This window comes from Crinia signifera, chromosome 1, assembly GCF_055691185.1.
Source record: "Crinia signifera chromosome 1, ASM5569118v1, whole genome shotgun sequence".
NCBI classification, from domain to species: domain Eukaryota; kingdom Metazoa; phylum Chordata; class Amphibia; order Anura; family Myobatrachidae; genus Crinia; species Crinia signifera.
In genome coordinates, this window is record NC_139217.1 from 152,042,993 (window position 1) to 152,060,848 (window position 17,856).

General features: G+C 44.3%; 1 protein-coding gene across 3 annotated transcripts in view; it reads right to left on the minus strand.

Moving 5' to 3' along the window:
• Positions 1 to 17,856, minus strand: part of ADAMTS3 (ADAM metallopeptidase with thrombospondin type 1 motif 3) — a 199,854-nt gene that overhangs the window by 132,935 nt on the left and 49,063 nt on the right. For all 3 annotated transcript variants that reach the window (XM_083174676.1, XM_083174681.1, XM_083174672.1), the window contains exon 4: positions 709 to 859. In XM_083174676.1, the coding sequence (XP_083030802.1) occupies positions 709 to 859 (151 nt within the window). The remainder of the gene's footprint in view (positions 1 to 708; positions 860 to 17,856) is intronic.

The following is a 17,856-nucleotide window of genomic DNA, read 5'->3' on the forward strand; positions in this document are numbered from 1 at the left end:
GATAATGGAGTGGCGGGCGGCTGGCAGGGACAGAGTGGTCGAGCCACCCGGATCGCTGGTAGCTCGCGAGCGACGGGTTGGCGACCACTGATCTAGCCCTTCTGATTAGATGCTTATGGAGTGCATGAAGCTGGGACAACTGATATTGAGTTGGTATACACAGACAAAGCAGTAGTCACTGCACATATGGGGGTCAACCCTATTTAAATTAATAGCCAATTTAATCACTGGCAGTCAGAGACTAGTCATGGCTTCACATCTTAAAGACCAAAACATTAGGACTTTTTTATTCTGCTGACTTGGTCACTTGATAAGGAATAATTTTTTTTATTTGGGTAACACGGCATGGATTTTTTTGTTTCCTTTTTATAGGCATTAAATAGGGAGACTCCGTATACGGGCTTTATGTACGAAGCGGCGGCTTCCTCGCAGGTTGGAGGTTACATTTTTAAATGTTTCTTACAGCCGCCACTCTTACATAATGTCCAACACAGCATGTCATCAATAACTATCACTACTTCCTTCACATCATTTATCCTCTTAGTTAACTTATTTTATGCACTGATCTCTCTTGTGCAGATACAGTCTGATATTGTATACACTATATACTTTTCTTTCTTTATGTGCATAGATACATGGCTTTTACCAGCTTACGTTTCTTTCATTAATACAATTACTCAGTTACAGTATTCTAAAGTTGTTCCTGACCTGATCTATTGGGGACATCTTCAGGAACAGATGTCTTTGCAGTTGATCTTTTGTATATCACATGTATTCTTCCTTTTTCCTCCTCCTTTTGTTTGCCTTTCTCCAAAGGTTCAATGAAAAATTCATCTTCTTTTGTACGTATCATTCCAGCCTAAACATAGGAAAAATATATATTTTTAAAAGAGTGGTCTTGTTTGTTTGCCAATGGACGCTGCATTATTAATTCTTATTTCTATCACACAATCTTATCAGCTAAAGAGTCAAATAATCACATGTTGATGGGATAAATGCTAATACCCAGCTCTCGCCATTACTTTAAATATGCAACATAAATACTGCAAATTTTATGTCTTTTGTTCATATATATTTAAATATTGCATAAGCTACACTTGCAGAATATAGTCTGCAAAATTGTTCATGGTTCAGATATAGACATATAACCCCAGTCATGTGGTAATGCAAATGCTAGTTTTAGCCTTCCCCGTGTACAATAGGTTGTGCCTGGCTGTGCAGGAATTGAGACAACGATTGTCTGCACACATACAGTGACATTGTCAGAGGTTCTAGTGCACGATTGGCGTATCACCCCCAACACTTGCAAAGGTTGGGATGGTTTGGTCTACAGCAATTAGGTCGACAAGCATTGGGTCGACACGACTAGGTCGACAGGCAGCAATGTCGAAATGGGTCTAGGTCGACATGGGTCAAGGTCGACATGAGTCTAGGTTGACAGGACATTAGGTTAGGTCAACAGGACATTAGGTCGACACAAGCATTAGGTCGACCTGGGGGGTTTTACAGTTTTTTTTTTTTATTACCCGAATGTCAACACTGTCGACATGGACACTGTTTGAAGTGCACCGCATTCGCTCGCTATGCTTCGGGCACGATGCCTCGCTACGCTCGGCACACTATTTTATTCTCCCACCACGCTCTAGTGGATGGTAGGGCATGAAAAAAAAAATACCGCCTCCCCGCAAATGTTGGGTCAAAAAACAGTGAAAAAAACCCATGTCGACCTTTTGACTGTTGACCTTGCCCATGTCAACCTAATGCTTGTGTCGACCTAATGACCTGTTGACCTAAACCCATTTTGACCTAGACCCATGTTGACCTTGACCCATGTCGACCTTACTGCCTGTCGACCTAGTGGTGTTGACCCAATGACTACAACGACCTAGTAGCTGTAGACCTAATGACCGTATCCCCACTTGCATGGCATATCAAAACCAACACCTACACCAGCCTCCTGTAGGTGCAATGTCTTCATTTGATCATGGCCTCTGTGGCTACTATTGGAGTGCAGGACAGCTGAGTTAGCATTCACAGATAGTTAGCATTCACTGTTCATATGGGTGCCTTACATTTCCCATATTAACTGTAGATGGCAGCCACAAAGCCCCAATACTTTGACTTTCACCCCTTGCCCCACCTCCCCCCCCCCCCCCCTGTTGCAGCACTTATGCGCTAACCTATGCGCTCACCTTCACTTCAGATCACCTTCCACTCACCAATCAGGATACAAACTATACACAATTCATTGGGGACTTCTGTAATGAATGGAGAGACCAGAAGATGGCCATAGAAACATTGGCATGTGCTACTGTCTGATGCGGATCTGGCAGAACGAGTCGGGGAAAATCACAGAGGGGTCGATTCTCTAATACAGAAATGCAGTAAAAACCACCCCGTTATCGTGTTTTTACCGCATTTCTGTATGCTCTATTGCTCCTCCACAGTGGCAGCGCTGCGGGGGGAATCGCTTCTTATGGGCTTCTTATCGCAGTGCTGTGTGAGGGTCACGGATCCCTCCCAGCATGCCCTGCGGCCGGTACCGTGCTCTGTACATGCGCAGATGGACTCCCGGGTCACAGAGACGGAAGTCCAGCACCGGCGCCGCATCGCAAGGGACAGCTCTTATCGCAAGAGCTGTCCCTTGCGTTAATGACCGCATATGTTAGAGAATATGCGATCATTAAGAATGCGGTGGCCAGCTATACAGGGCTGCGGATGTTAGAACATCCAGCCCTAAATCTGAGAGACAGATTTGTCCTGAGCCACTATACAAACTTGATGACCACTTTAATTGTAAATCTGCCAATGTGGTCTACTGTATTTCCTGTACTTGTGGCAAATAAATATGTGGGCAACACTACCCACATGCTCAAAATCCGATTACGTGAGCATATGGGGACTTTTCGAAATGCCGATAAGGATCTAACCAATATGAAACAAATTACCACAGTCGTCCGACACTTCCATAGATACAAGGACCAAACAATGGAATGGAATATATACTGTAGGGTGAGGTGGAGGGTGTTGTGAATAGGTACTGCACTGTATTTGTTGTACTATAATTAATTACACCTATTAACAAATAAGTCTATAATGGTAACAGTACACATGCCACAATGTTCTGATTAGTAGCTATTGAGGTGTGTAAACCTGTTGCTACCGACCAGATAAGAGTGGTGCAGCGGACACTCGCCCTTAGCCCCCTGATATCTGATCATGATGATACTTAGGCTAGAACCTAGGGTACTTCTTTACTTTCACGGCGCCAGCATGGCGCCGCGCTACTTCCGGGTTACGCTCGCCACAAACTAAGTAAAATAAACGAAGTTAACGCCATGCCAACATGGATAGTTCATACCTCCACTATCCATGTTGGCATGGAGTTGATTTTAATTAGCGTGGCGAGCGTAGCGAGCCACCGAGCCCGCAGCGTGGCGAGCGAAGCGAGCCCCGCAAGGGGACTCTGACGCGCGCCGCCATGCTGGCGCCGTGAAAGTAAAGAAGTACCGAACCTAGATAACTTATCATGGGGCAGATGTATGAAGCAGTGATAAGGAAGGAGAAGTGAGCCAGAGAAGTGGCTCATGACAACCAACCAGCAATGAAGTAACATCTATAATTTGCATAATATAAAATAATACAGAGCAGCTGATTGGTTGCCACGGCACCTTCTCCTCTGACTCATTTCTCCTCCCATATCACTACTTCATAAATCTACCCCCATATATCAAGGACAAACTATAAAAAAGTTGAGTTCATCTGACCCTGTCTTTCTTCAACTTTTAAAGTTCTAAAGGGAATTCTGTGGTTGCAATTCATTTCTTAAGTGTTGACTTCTGCAAATTGATTCTTATTAGCACCACTGCACTTTCCTGTGCTACCTATATATAAGTTCTGGCTATAAAATGATATATTCCAGTTATATTCCAGTCAAGTGAGAATGGATCATCAGATGCATTTATGAAACACTATTTTGGTGTCAAGGTCTACGCTTGCTATAGGAATATTTACTTTCGTTTACAGGAGTGCCAGACCACATGTTTTGCCTAGTTCATTCTGAAAGTTTCTTTCAGGTAAAGTAGCCCAAGTGTATGACTAAGCCTTCACTGAAATAATAAAGTCATCTGTTTCCATCATTTATTCCATTTTATGGGTAGCACATTTCTCAAATGTTATGTAACTTGTCTAACTGTGGCTACTACTGTATTAACAGTTCCAAATAGTGCAATGATTGAACCGTACAGGATTAATCTGGAAGAAGTCACTGCATCATGGACGTCTTTCTGTAGCTGTGCAGCAATATTAGGCTGGCACAATGTCTGTGCGTGCCAATACGCTTTTTGTCATATGCAACCTTTCCTAAGAGTTGCTATGTTAACAAATGGATTTTTTTTACCACTTGGCTTACTCAGCCTATTGTCTGCAAAAGCCATTTTCATTTATTTTGACCTTTTTAGGAGAATATGTGAACAAAACAGTCCACCCCAAAGGAAAAAGTGATATGTTTTTTACACCTATAGGTCTTGCAACAGTCTATGCCAGAGGTGCGGGACTTCTGCTTCTCCAGGTGTAAAACTATAAAATTCCTGTATGCTCAGCCAGCTATAATGTAAACTGGGTTAAAGCATCTGTGCTAGATATACCTAGCCTAAATAATGTTTAATATTCAGTAAAGCAATAAGGAACATAGGGGCAGATTTATTAAGCTCGGTGAAGTGATAAATTGTCTGGTTTTTATCACTGGCCAATCAGCTTCAAGTATGAAGTTACATGGTTGGTTTGAAAAATGACACGTAGGAGCTGATTGGCCGGTGATAAAAAACAGACAATTTATCACTTCACCAAGCTTAATAAATCTACCACATAGCAACAAATCCATGTTTATGTTTGCACACCGAGATCTGGATGTAAGAAGTAATATCCTCATGCATAACAACAGTTAAACATGGTATTCTTATTTTGCTCTAATGTGTTCTATATGTATGGCGCTGCGTACCATTTGTGGCGCCTTATAAATAAAAATATAATAATAATACTAATCAGTCACTTTATGATAAATAAAAACTGTTGAGTGGGTACACTTAATTTGTACTTTGAAGTAACTTATGTAACTTTGAAAGTCTCAAATTATCCTTTCCCAATTTAGTAAGTGATAGAGAATTTTAATCTGCAGTTTAAGACCCACTCTATTAAAAGTATATTGAGCATTATATGAGTCATGTTCCTTTTTTGCAGAGCCTTATTTATCTATAGTCATGCCAAAATCAAACATCCCTTCACTCTACATAGAGAAGATATATTTTAATATGCAGTACTGTATTTCTTTATTAAAACAAATGCTTAATTGCAAAATACCCATAAGAAACTTTCTTATTTTCATCAATAGTTTCTACACTAAATGCATTTTTCTTACAGCATAAGCCCACATTCCCCATACTTGGCATACCTGTTTTATGTTACGTTATAAACTAAAAAGGGGCAAGCAAAAGTGAAATTCCATACGCAGGAACTGCCATTGTTTGATGTCGAGGTAAAACAGCACTGTGGTACCTAAACATTTTTGAATCACAGTGCCCTAGTTTATCAGAACTTTTTTCACGGCACCCTTAGGCTCAATGTTTCTTGAGAAATTGAAAAAAATATACATATATTAAATTAAGTACATCGGCCCTTATTCTAGTTGACTCGGACGGATGCGTATTTTCGGACGGCCACCGAAAGTTCTTAGCCCCGCCTACCATACGGATCGCTCACACCGTCCGAATGCGGTAAGACGCCGAGCGAACGGACCGCGAGTGGATGTTTCATGTGAACAACTCCCCCATCAGTGGGAACCTCCCCCATCCTCCGATGGTCGCCGACCATCGAATGATGGACCGAGTGGTCAGACAGCTCCGAGTGCTCCAGACCACTCAGACATTTCTCCGTGCGAAAGCAGGGATATCGGCGGGCAGCTGGCATCCGGCTATATCAGCTGTCCGCCCCCCACATGTGCATCACGGCTGGATTACCATACGTACGCCCAGCATTTTCATGGGAACGCCCATGAAACGCAGGGCGTACGAATATGGTAATGAGCCCAAACAGCGCTTCAGGCCCCTCTCCACTCCCTGCTCGGATTGTTCCGACCGATCATTTTCTGTACTCGGACGTGCGCAGCGTTCGCACATGTGCAGAAACACCTCTGCACATGTGTTTACAATACATCGGCCGTCCGACCAAACATGCAGCCATCATGAGCTGTTCTAAAGTGTGTCCCTAGATCTAGAGATGCACAAACCAGTTTACAACCACCACCAGTCCACCAGTGCCACAAGGTAAAAAGGTTGAAAAATCACTGGTCTACAGTCACTGTACCTGTCAGGGTTGGTGGAGCCCATCAAATCTCCACCATATATATAACATTATGGGCTCATATATTAGCTCTTATGCAGAGTTTTACTATAACAATACATGTGAATGCTCCATTACCAAACACTTATGCCTCTTTAGCAACAAATGGAGATGCAACTGATGTGTACCGCACTGTGCAATGCGATAACACACAAGGGGGTCGATTCTCTAACACAGAAATGCGGTAAAAACCCCGTTCTCTGGGTTTTTACCGCATTTCTGTATGCTCTAACCCCCTCCACAGTGGCAGTGGCAGCAAAAGCTGGCGATTCCCTGCAGAAGCTTATGGGCTTCTTACCGCAGCACTGTTTGAGGGATCCGTCACGCATCCCTCCCAGCATGCCCTGCGGCCGGCGTCACAGACCCGGAAGCCCAGTGCCGGCACCGCATCGCAGGGGACAGCTCTTTTCGCAAGAGCTGTCCCTTGCGTTAATAACCGCATATGTTACAGCATATGCTGTTATTAAAAATGCCGTGGCCCGCGAAGGGGCGTGATAATGGGCTGCGGATGTTACAACATCCCACCCAAGATTTGTCTCCATAGGCCAGCCTAATCTACTGTATCTACTGTAGGAGAAACGTACAAATCAATTGAGTCAGCAAAAAAGTGAAGTCTACCTGATGGCAGCACTCGCCCCACCCAGGAAGTGAGATTTTTGTTTCAAATTGTCTATCAAAATGCATCTTTAAACCTCTATTTTGCGTGTTCACTCAGAGCAATGGCGAGCGACTGCGCATACTCATAAACTGTTATGTGCAGCCGCTTGGTGCGAGCAGGCACGGCGAACTGCATGTTCGCCATCCCGTTCGCACCTACCGTAGCAGTGTGGCTGGGGGTGTGTAGTGGTGGTGATGGGCTGCGCCCATGGGAGCGCCCAGTGTTTCATTGGCATTCCCATGAAAATGCTGGGCGTTCCCATGTAAATGGTGACGCAGGTGCGGGGGGTGGGCAGCTGACTTCAGAGGATGTTAGCTGCCCACCCGCTTCCCGTACAGGGCGCTGTCAGATGTAAGACACCATTGAATGATTTTGTCTCCGGCGTGCGGGGGTGGCCGAATTTCACAGCTTTGTGTGTCAACCAGAATCAACCCCTTAATGTATATCACAAAAGAACATAGGCAGAGCAGCGGTAATAACCCTTCTGTTCACGTTTGGTCTGAAACTTTAAGTAAAGTGTTCAGCTGCCCTTTTCACACATTAATTAAAGCTCGGTATGTAATAATGTATAAATGATTTGGGGGACGGGGGAAGGGTGTTACAAAGCATGGAGAAATTCAGGTTCAACCTCTCTTGTCTAGAAAACATTAGAAATGTTTTCAGGAATTTTCCTCCCATCCACTTCCCTTACTTTTCATAACTCCCTCCTTTTTTTTGTTGACTTGGACAATTGCAGGTGGTTGACAGAGCCCTAGCTTGCCATTACCTAAATAGAAGCCCCACTGAAAAGGATCAAGAGCTCTGTGTTTCATCAATTTAATATCCCTGCATTAACGCCAGCCAAGCAGACACAGAGCTGATGCCAAGAGAAACATATGGGACTCAGCTGAAGGGGGGCCAGTTTTAAGAGACAGCTCTGTAGTCTAAACTTCTTAAGGAGTCGGTATAAGCGTGCTTTCATTCAAAAGGTGCTGCTTCGTCTAAAAACACAGATTCAGCTGAAACACTGCTACCTTTCACCCTCCCTGTTAGCTTAAGGTGTATTTAGTTCAATGGCTGTGTGATGCCTGCGTCACAGTTACCTGCCACTTGCTTTTTATTTTTCCCTTTTCTTAAGCAAAATTATATATATATATATATATATATATATATATATATATATACACACACAAACACATATATATATATATTTATATATAACTTAACTTTAAAAAAATAGATCCTCATACTCAGGGGCGTAACTAGATATTTGTAGGCCCCATAGCGAATGTTTGTAAGGGCCCCTATTTACCAACATGTAAATATAGCACATGTAACTTAAACAGGGAAGATGAGCCGCCTTGAGCTCTAGGCCCCATAGCAGTTGCACCCCTTGCACCGATGGTAGTTACGCCATTGCTAATACTGTATTTGGTTGATATTTCTTCTCTGTTAAAAACATTGCCCAGGCAATATTAGTCAATTCAGCCATGGTCCCTCAATTAAGGAAAAGTCACCATGCCTCAACACGTTTTGTTTTGGGGGAAAAAATGTGTGTGTTATTCATATCACAGACGCAGCAATACACCACACACACACAAAGTGTACTACAGATGCTGGGCTGTGACTTGGAATGGAATTAGTACAAATTAAATACATAAATAGTCACAGATGAAACACAATGGAACTTGGGGATATAGATTTTTGGGGTAGTCCTCTGCACCATGGGAAGATTGGGCACCCATCCCGCAAAATGGGGAAGCCAACCTGCAGCTCGTGGATGGGCCTAATGACGTGATTTTATGCAAATCATGTAATTTAGCCCCCCCCCCCAAGAAAATTTGGACTAACGTACGTTGGTAATTTCCCAGAGTAGGTAAGTATGACTTGGGGTGAGAGAAAAAAGTGTTGGACTCGGCATTGTAGCACTTTGCATACAAATTCAGATTCATTTGTACACATATGTACAAATGTGGCACATGCAATTGATCAGTACAGTCTAGCTAAGTAGCACTGTTGCTTTCAGATGTTGAATTTCAGCATATAAGATGAACGAGACAGTGGGCAACGTTGAATCACAAGGAACCTGGCATGCTAAGAGGGGCTGCTTGGAGTGACTGATATGAATACATATCTGATGTATTAACAATTTTGGTGTATTTTAGCGGCGCCCATCGCATCGCATACCAAAAGGCATGCGATGGTATGCGATGCAATACGATATATTGTACAATGTCATACAATTTTTAAATTGTATGACATTGTATATGGCATACAATGCCATACAATGCGATGCAATGCGATTAAACATTGTATAAGCACCCTAATGGGTGCTTACAATGTTAAATGCACCCCCACGCCACCCCCCCACTATAAACGTGAACCCGAAGCGTGGCGAGCGCAGCGAGCAAGCGACGGGCGGCGGTACGCGTCCTATGACCTTTTCATACCCCCACTATCCACGTCGGCGTGGAGTTGAGAATAGAAAGTGTGGCGAGCGCAGCGAGCCCAAAGCGTGGCGAGCGCAGCAAGCCCCGCGAGGGGACGCGGATACCTGTGAAGCCCGCGAGGGGACGCGGATACCACACTTCGGGCTCGGTGGCTATGCTATAAGGAAGCCAGCTATGGCTTGCCATCAATGTTCGTTCACAAGATGATTGACAGACAACAGCCGGTGGCCATTTGTGGGCAGCCTGCTAGTGTTTTATGGGAGTTTACAGGAAACCGCAGGAGGCGCCCGGCCCTTGGGAGGGAGGGCCACAGGCGTCAGCAGCGGCCTTCTTCTCCCCATGGCTATCCCAGCGCCAAGTAGGTCTAGACTTCGAACATGAGGAAATACATTCAATGGTTATTCCAAATTAATTTCCTCCAGCTGTGAATGTATTCAGAAGAATTGCAGCCCAATGATCAGGTCTGAATGACCCCCATAGAGAAATACCTCTATTCACTCCAATAAGTCTAACTATCTGAAGATGGCAATAGTTTGCTTTTTGGAGATAGATCATTCGCATAACTAGCAAGGGCCCAATGCATTGTATGAGGCCAGCTATGTGCCTCGTCGCTGCCATTAACACCAGAGATACAGTATGTGGGACATCTGCAGTGGTAGACACTTGATAAATAAGCAGTATACATAGTCAATCGCATATGACAGAGAATGTAATCTAGTACTTGTGCATTATGTCACTACTTTTTCTTATAACCACTGAAAAGCATCTGAAAAGCAGACTACAGTATGTAGACTATGCCTGCTGCTGTGAGGTGACATATTGTGGTGGTTAATATGATTCATAATGTTATTGCTCTCTAAGACTTTCAAGTAACCTTTTGCTCCCAATGACATACACAAGTCACTCTAAATTATAAGAATAACATAAATGAAATGGTAAACGCCATTACTGGGAAATGTAATAACCAAGTTTCTTTTCCTAAAATAATGCATTGTAAATATCCATACTTTGTGGCCTTTTACAGCCGTGGGTTATTCTCTTTCCAGGATGTTTGAGACTGTACATACTAGGGCAGTGATTTTCAACCTTTTTACCTTGCGGCACACTAAATATGATTTTAAAATTGCCAAGGCACACCATGAGATCCCCACAGGGCAAAACAAATTGCCCCCCCACAGGAAAAAAACAAAGCTATTGGCCCCCATATAAAAAAACAAACACACTGGTAACAAAATAAAATACATTGGCCCTTTACATGAAAAGAAGAGAACAGTAAATAACAGTTGAACTGGTGGTGGCTGTAAACTGGTTTGGGCATCTCTAGATCTGGGGGCACACTTGAGAACAACTGAAGGCACACTAGTGTAACACGGCACAGTGGTTGAAAAACACTGTACTAGGGAATATGGTCACTAGGTTGACAAGCATTAGACTGACCACTAAAGTTTGACATGCATGGAGGCCGACATGACGTAAGGTCGACATGCATGAAGGTCGGCATGACTGAAGGTCTACAGGCAAAAGGTTGACATGGGGTTTTTCACCTTTTTTTTGAGCCGACAAGTACCGACAGGTGGTGTTTCATGCCCTACCATCCACTAGGGCGTAGTGGGAGAATGAAATAGTGTGCCAAGCATAGCAAGGCACTGTGCCCGAAGCATGGCGACAAAAAAAGTGAAAAACCCCATGTCCAACGTTTGACTGTTGACCTTCCCAATGTCGACAATGATTGTGTCGACCTTATGACCCTGTCGACATAACCCATGTTGAGCTTCAATCATGTCGACATTCATTTATGTCGACATTCGTGCATATCGACCTTCAGTGGTTGACCTAATGCTTGTAGACCATATTTCTGTCTATCCAATGACCCCATACTAGAGCAGTCATGTCCAACATGCGGCTCTCCAGCTGTTGTAAAACTACAATTCCCAGCATGCCTTGCCACAGTTTTGCTATTAGGGAATGCTAAAACTATGGGATGTGTAGTTTCACAACAGCTGGAGATCCGCAGGTTGGACATACCTGTACTAGTGTGACCCATTGTAAGTAATTGTATATGTACAATTGACAGTCGGAATGAGAGCATGCGCATTTCTGCAAGGGGTGGGGGCGAGCACATGCTGCGAGAGGTGGCAGGTGGCCCGGCATTTAACGGGTGGGCTTTGGTGGACTCGCAAGGCTGCGAATTCGTGACCAATAGCATCGTATTCAGTGGCGCAGAAGACAAAAATGGGGACGTGGTCATCATTTGCATATGTCGAGACTTTGCATAGACCACACCCCCTTTTCGGGCGCTCACGCGGTTCCTCTTCTCATCTTGTTGCCGTTGGGATATTTGATCATGCGATTTAAACGTCTATCTATTGTGAGTTTTATGTACAAATTAAAACATTTCTCGGTACTTGTTTCCTAGCACGGCCACAACGATCATGATCGTGGGCATCGTGAGGAAAAATCGGGGGCATCGCGGCCATCGCATGCACTAAAAAATCGGGTGCGATGGTACCGACGCAATGCCCGAGATTTCCCCATAGGGAACAATGTTAAATGCCTCAATTTACCCGCGATGCCCCCGATTTCCCATAGGAATCAATGTAAAATGGCTCAATTTACCCAAATCATCATAGGGAACAATGGTAAATGGGCCAGAAAACCCAAAAAACACCCCTGAACAGTGAAATGTCCCCCCAAAAGTAGTTGACGCCACCCCACGATCAACGCGAACCCGAAGCGTGGCGAGCGCAGCGAGCCCGCGAGGGGCGGCGGTACGCGTCCTCCGACCTTTTCATACCCCCACTATCCACGTCGGCGTGGAGTTGAGAATAGAATAGTGTGGCGAGCGCAGCGAGCCACCGAGCCTGAAGCGTGGCGAGCGCAGCGAGCCCCGCGAGGGGACGCGGATACCTGTGAAGCCCGCGAAGGGACGCGTTTACCTGTGAAGGTATCAGCGGCCCCTCGCGGGGCTCGCTGCGCTCGCCACGCTTCGGGCGCGGTGGCTCGCTGCGCTCGCCACACTATTCTATTCTCAACTCCACGCCGACGTGGCTAGTGGGCGTATGAAAAGGTCGGAGGACGCGTACCGCCGCCCCTCGCGGGCTCGCTGCGCTCACCACGCTTCGGGTTGGCGTTGATCGTGGGGTGGCGTCAACTACTTTTGGGGGGACATTTCACGGTTCAGGGGTGTTTTTTGGGTTTTCTGGCCCATTTACCATTGTTCCCTATGATGATTTGGGTAAATTGAGCCATTTAACATTGATTTCTATGGGAAATCGGGGGCATCGCGGGTAAATTGAGGCATTTAACATTGTTCCCTATGGGGAAATCGGGGGCATCGCGTCTGGACCATTTAAGCCTTTTTTAGCCGCATACGACGCGACCGACGCGATATTGACTTTTTTCAATGCATTTCAATGGGAAAATCAGGGGCATCGCGTCAGTCGCGTCGCAGACCACTAAAAATGACACCCGATGCCCGCGATTGTGGCCGTGCTAGGAAACAAGTACCCATTTCTCTTGTATCATAATACTACACCATGATGTTTTTTTGCGCCTCACCCCCACTATAAATACCCATCATTGGGTAAGGGGTGCCTCACGTTTCTTATCATTTCAGATAATTGATATTACACCTGTACTGCTGGAGATATCCAAAAGTTATGTATTGTTCCATTATATTCACCTAAGGTGATTTGCTTTGCACTTTGTAAACAGCTAGATAGCGCTAAATCAGTCACCAACGGCTCTTTTGCTTTATATTTTGTTTTTAGTGGGTTGACAAACACTAAGTGTGTCTGATAAGCTGCATGCTCTAGCCACTTGCGCTCTTCCTTATTACACCCCTGTTTTTTTTGTATTCCCTCTTCTCATCTTGTAAAAGTTGGGAGGTATGCCCTTACAGAGATATCAATGGTGAAATGATATCATTATATTATGTTCAAATGTGTTGCATTAACCTGTTTTCAAACTTTATATTTGAGGTTCTTCTTATACTACACTGTTCCTTGTTTTCCCATATATTTTCTAGTATCACAAAATCCACTGTTTATTTACACAAATGGAATCGTTTCGGAACTATAAATTCCCATGCCATTCACACTTCAGGTCAGGAAATCAAATCTCCAAACTAATTTCTCACATCCCAGTCATGCCCCCGTGCTTTCAAGCAGCTAAGGTTTCACCTGAAAGAAAGCCGTACTCCTTTCCCCTTAGGATAAGGATAAGCTTTATTGCTGCTCCACCAATGCTCACTGCCCTTGACATTCTAAATGCAACACAAAATAAACCTTACACCATAGAGAAAAAGAGCGAAAGGAATTTGGGGTCATAGGTCATGCCTGTACCTTACACCATCATGTATGCATTACTATCACATAGATTGCTAGTAAACAGTTGGTTATTATGACACATTCTACCCTGCAATACAGGGATATCCCCCATTCTGATGAATGAAAGTCCATTACAGGAAGAAAAAAAAAAACATGACAGAAAATGTACCTCAGCTGCACAAATGCAATAACTGTACTTTATTTTCCCTCTAAAACCGCTACTTGTACTGAGCTGTGAGAAGCACACATTGACATTGAACAGTAAATTCCCTTCTTCCCTTATATGAGTGCACATGGAAATACTGTCCATTCTACAGAAGTAAACAGGTACTGAAATAGTCAATCTCTTCATAGGTTAATCCTTGTAACATGAATCAAAGTTCTTATTGATTGTGGGGCTTACTGTATGTTGAGTTTGAAAGTGCGTTGTGAAGGAGTTATGTACAGAGGACATATTCAGTAATGACTTTTTAATGTAGTGTGTTTATTCTGTGCAGTAGTCAACTGTATCTGAAATCGGAGGTCAGGAGGTACATGAGGGGTGCAAAGGGAAGAGGAGTGCAGTGATTCAAAAGTGCAAGTGACCTATTTATTTGCTAGAGAATGTATGGCCCTGCATATACAGTAGGCATTTGGAATTCGTTATACACTACAAAGCAAAGAATTCTGAATACCGTCAGGCAGATGCCAACAAATAGACTAGCTTACATGTTTAACTATTTCTCTCTCATTGGCTTATTTTCTTTATTACAAGTATGTCTTCTTGTCATCCCCCCCCCCCCCCAACCCCTTATTCCAAATAGATTGCTTTAGTCTATAATCGCCTTTACGATAGAGCCTTTAATCTAAATGTAATAAATGCAAACAATATCCACAATGCAGACTATTATTATGCTGGTAATTTATAGATATTTATCTCAACTCTGACAATCATTTCTACTACCGTAATTATGAGAAAAAAACGAAAGAAATAGGTTCAACACTGTTGTCACTGCTGACCGGTTGGGAGCAAAACATGGATATAATCAAAAGTGTGAGGAAACCATTATTCTCATAACTATTTCCATATTTCGGACTGGATACCATATCATATGACCAACAGATTGGGAATAGTTTTAAAAGTATTCTCTTAATCTGATATAATAAAACTGTTGCCAATCAATGATCAGACAAGAGTCTACACAAAGGGGGTTATTCTGTTTGATTCGTAAGGCTGCAAATTTGCAGCCTTGCAAGTCCACCAAACCCCGCCTTGCGAATGGTTGGCTTCCGCCACACATTCGCAAGCACGATTCATGCACAGGGCATGCGAATGGATGTTACACAGCGTGCACCAGACGAACAGTCTGTTCGCTGTGGGTGCACACACCCTGCATTTGCACAAGCGCAGTAAAACAACATCGGTCCCTGTGTGAACGCAGCCCTGCGGCAAACAGACCTAAATAAGGTCTAAAGAGTTCTAACTTTACATTGAAATGTGAAATACTTCTGCAAAATTGTTTAATCATCACTTTAATTTTAATGACGGGTTTATTTTTTTGACTGCCTCATCGGCCAGGGCAACATTTGGGCAGCAGAGTCTATCAAGGGGGACAGGCGCTCAGGCAAAGTGAATGACTTGATACCATTCAAAAGCTTGTTCTTTTATTCTTAAGATGTTTGCAGTATAGTGTAAGATACAAGTGGGACAGTAAATCATAGGCTCATTTACTGCATGCATCAGAGATCAGGCCCGGATTTCCCACTAGGCCCGTGAGGCACGGGCCTAGGGGCGGCACATTATTTTATCGGCGGCAGTGGCAGCAGCATAGCCAAGCGGAGCGGGCATCAGCGTGTGATGAGTGACATCATCATCAGCGGCGGCGCTTGTCACTCACCACTGCCCGCTCGGAGACGGCATGCTGCAGCTACACATTGGTGATTGCTGTGCTGTCCGGCCGCTGCGACTCCCCGTCTGGTCCGGTACATGAGGATCAGCTCAGTGTGCTGATGCTGAGCTGAGCCACTGCCCCCCTGCCGCTATTGGCTGCTATGTCAATGGGCGTGCAGGGAGGGCGTCATAGTGTGTGTTTCTCCCTCTCTCCCTCCCGAGTCCACTGCACTACAGAATAAAAAAAAAGGTGCGTACTGTTGTGGTTGAAGTTTGATATTATATATATAAAATCAAACTTCAGCCTGAGCAATGAATATGTTAAAATGGGGGATGGGGGGGGGAGGAGGCAAAAGTGTTGTGCCTAGGGGCGGCCTGAACCCTAAATTCGCCCCTGACAGAGATGATGGACAGATGAGAGCATATCCGGGTGGTGGATCAATTTTGTTTAGATCGACCACTAGTTAGATGCTTAAACTTGGTTGATGGCGTCTAGATAGACAATGACGGCAGATCGACACCTGTGAATGATCGACGGGAACGTGGTCGACAGTAGCAAGGTCCACTTGGTTCATACTTTACCATCCAAGTGGACATAGAGTTAGATTATAATAGTGCCCGAAGCATGGCAAGCGCAGCGAGCCATGCGAGGGGACACTGTGCACATACACAGTGTCCACAGGGACCCATGTAACATTCGGCACCGGAAAAAAACATGAAAAACTCAGGTCAACCTTTCTACTGTCGACCATGTTCTAAATACAAATCTCTACATAAGACAAAATGATTCCCTATAAATTAATATAAATACAACATAAATTATAGGGAATCATTTTGTTTTATGTAGAGATTTGCTTTTCAGTGTAAATTGTCACCCATATCGGGTTTTGTCTATTATTATTATTATTATTATTATATTTTTATTTATAAGGCGCCACAAGTGGTACGCAGCGCCGTACATATAGAACACAAGAGAAGTACAGTACAGGGTATACGGAAGTAGCCAAAACACAATTAAAGCACAATTCTTAGTACACAAGACAACTGAGATATAGGAAAGTGAATGAGAATAGATGCAGGTATAGATTGTATGTGAGTAAGAGAGCTGTAATTGAAATGCAAGAGTGCTGTGAGAACAGGAGGGAAGAGGGCCCTGCTCTAAGGAGCTTACAACCTAGAAGGGGGGGACGACGACAGACAGGTGACATGAGATGCAGGTAAGGAGACCTGAAGCCAAGATGGCCCCTATTCTGGTTGGATTGGCCGGACGCGTGTGCGTGTGGACGGACCGAAGGGATCACGCACTTTGTCCATCTCTGATCGGACAGGACTTTTTGACCGGAGAGTTGCGTCTGCAAATGGTGTGCGGTCGTTGCACAAATGCGCATTGCGTGCGGTACGCATGCACAGAAAAAAAAACACGTTCCGTCCAAAGTGAACATGGCAGGGATGGTCAGGACATGAGGCAGAAGGTAGAGAGAATGGGCAAATATAGAGAATGGGCAAATATATAGAGAAATAACATACAGTGGGAAACAGGAAGGAAATACAGTATAAGAGAGTAAAATACAGTGACATAAATGGCGTATTAAAACAGTGGTAAATTCAATATACAAGTAATGGAGTCACCTGGTTGGTGATGGAGGGTAACCACACCCCAAACAGGTATATAAACCCAACCTGTATGCTATGAAATTACACCCTGAGGAAGGACGGTGATGTCAGAAACGCGTTGGTATATGGGGTTGTATGACTCAGGAAGTACCAGAACATCAGGGACATCTTTCCATTCCTGCTCATTCCGGGTTAGACAGATGCGATTAGATTGTGCATTGGCCGTACCTGATCTCAGGTCCTCATTTTAATATTTTGGTACTTGTGCATTATCACGGCGCCCATCGCATCGCATCGCATACCACTAATTAAGGTATGCGATGGCATGGGACCCGATTTCAGACTTTCCCCGGCCTGAGAATACAATTTTAACATCGCGTCGCATCGCATGCCATTATAATGGCATGCGAGGTGATGCGATCATGCCCGATTTGGGCTTATTCCCATGTTAAATGCCCCCCCCCCCCGACCCGATTTTTAATTGTATCCCCACCCTGATGGGTAATGAGTATGTTAAATGCCCCCCCATTGTTAACACCACCCCACTATCAATGCCAACCC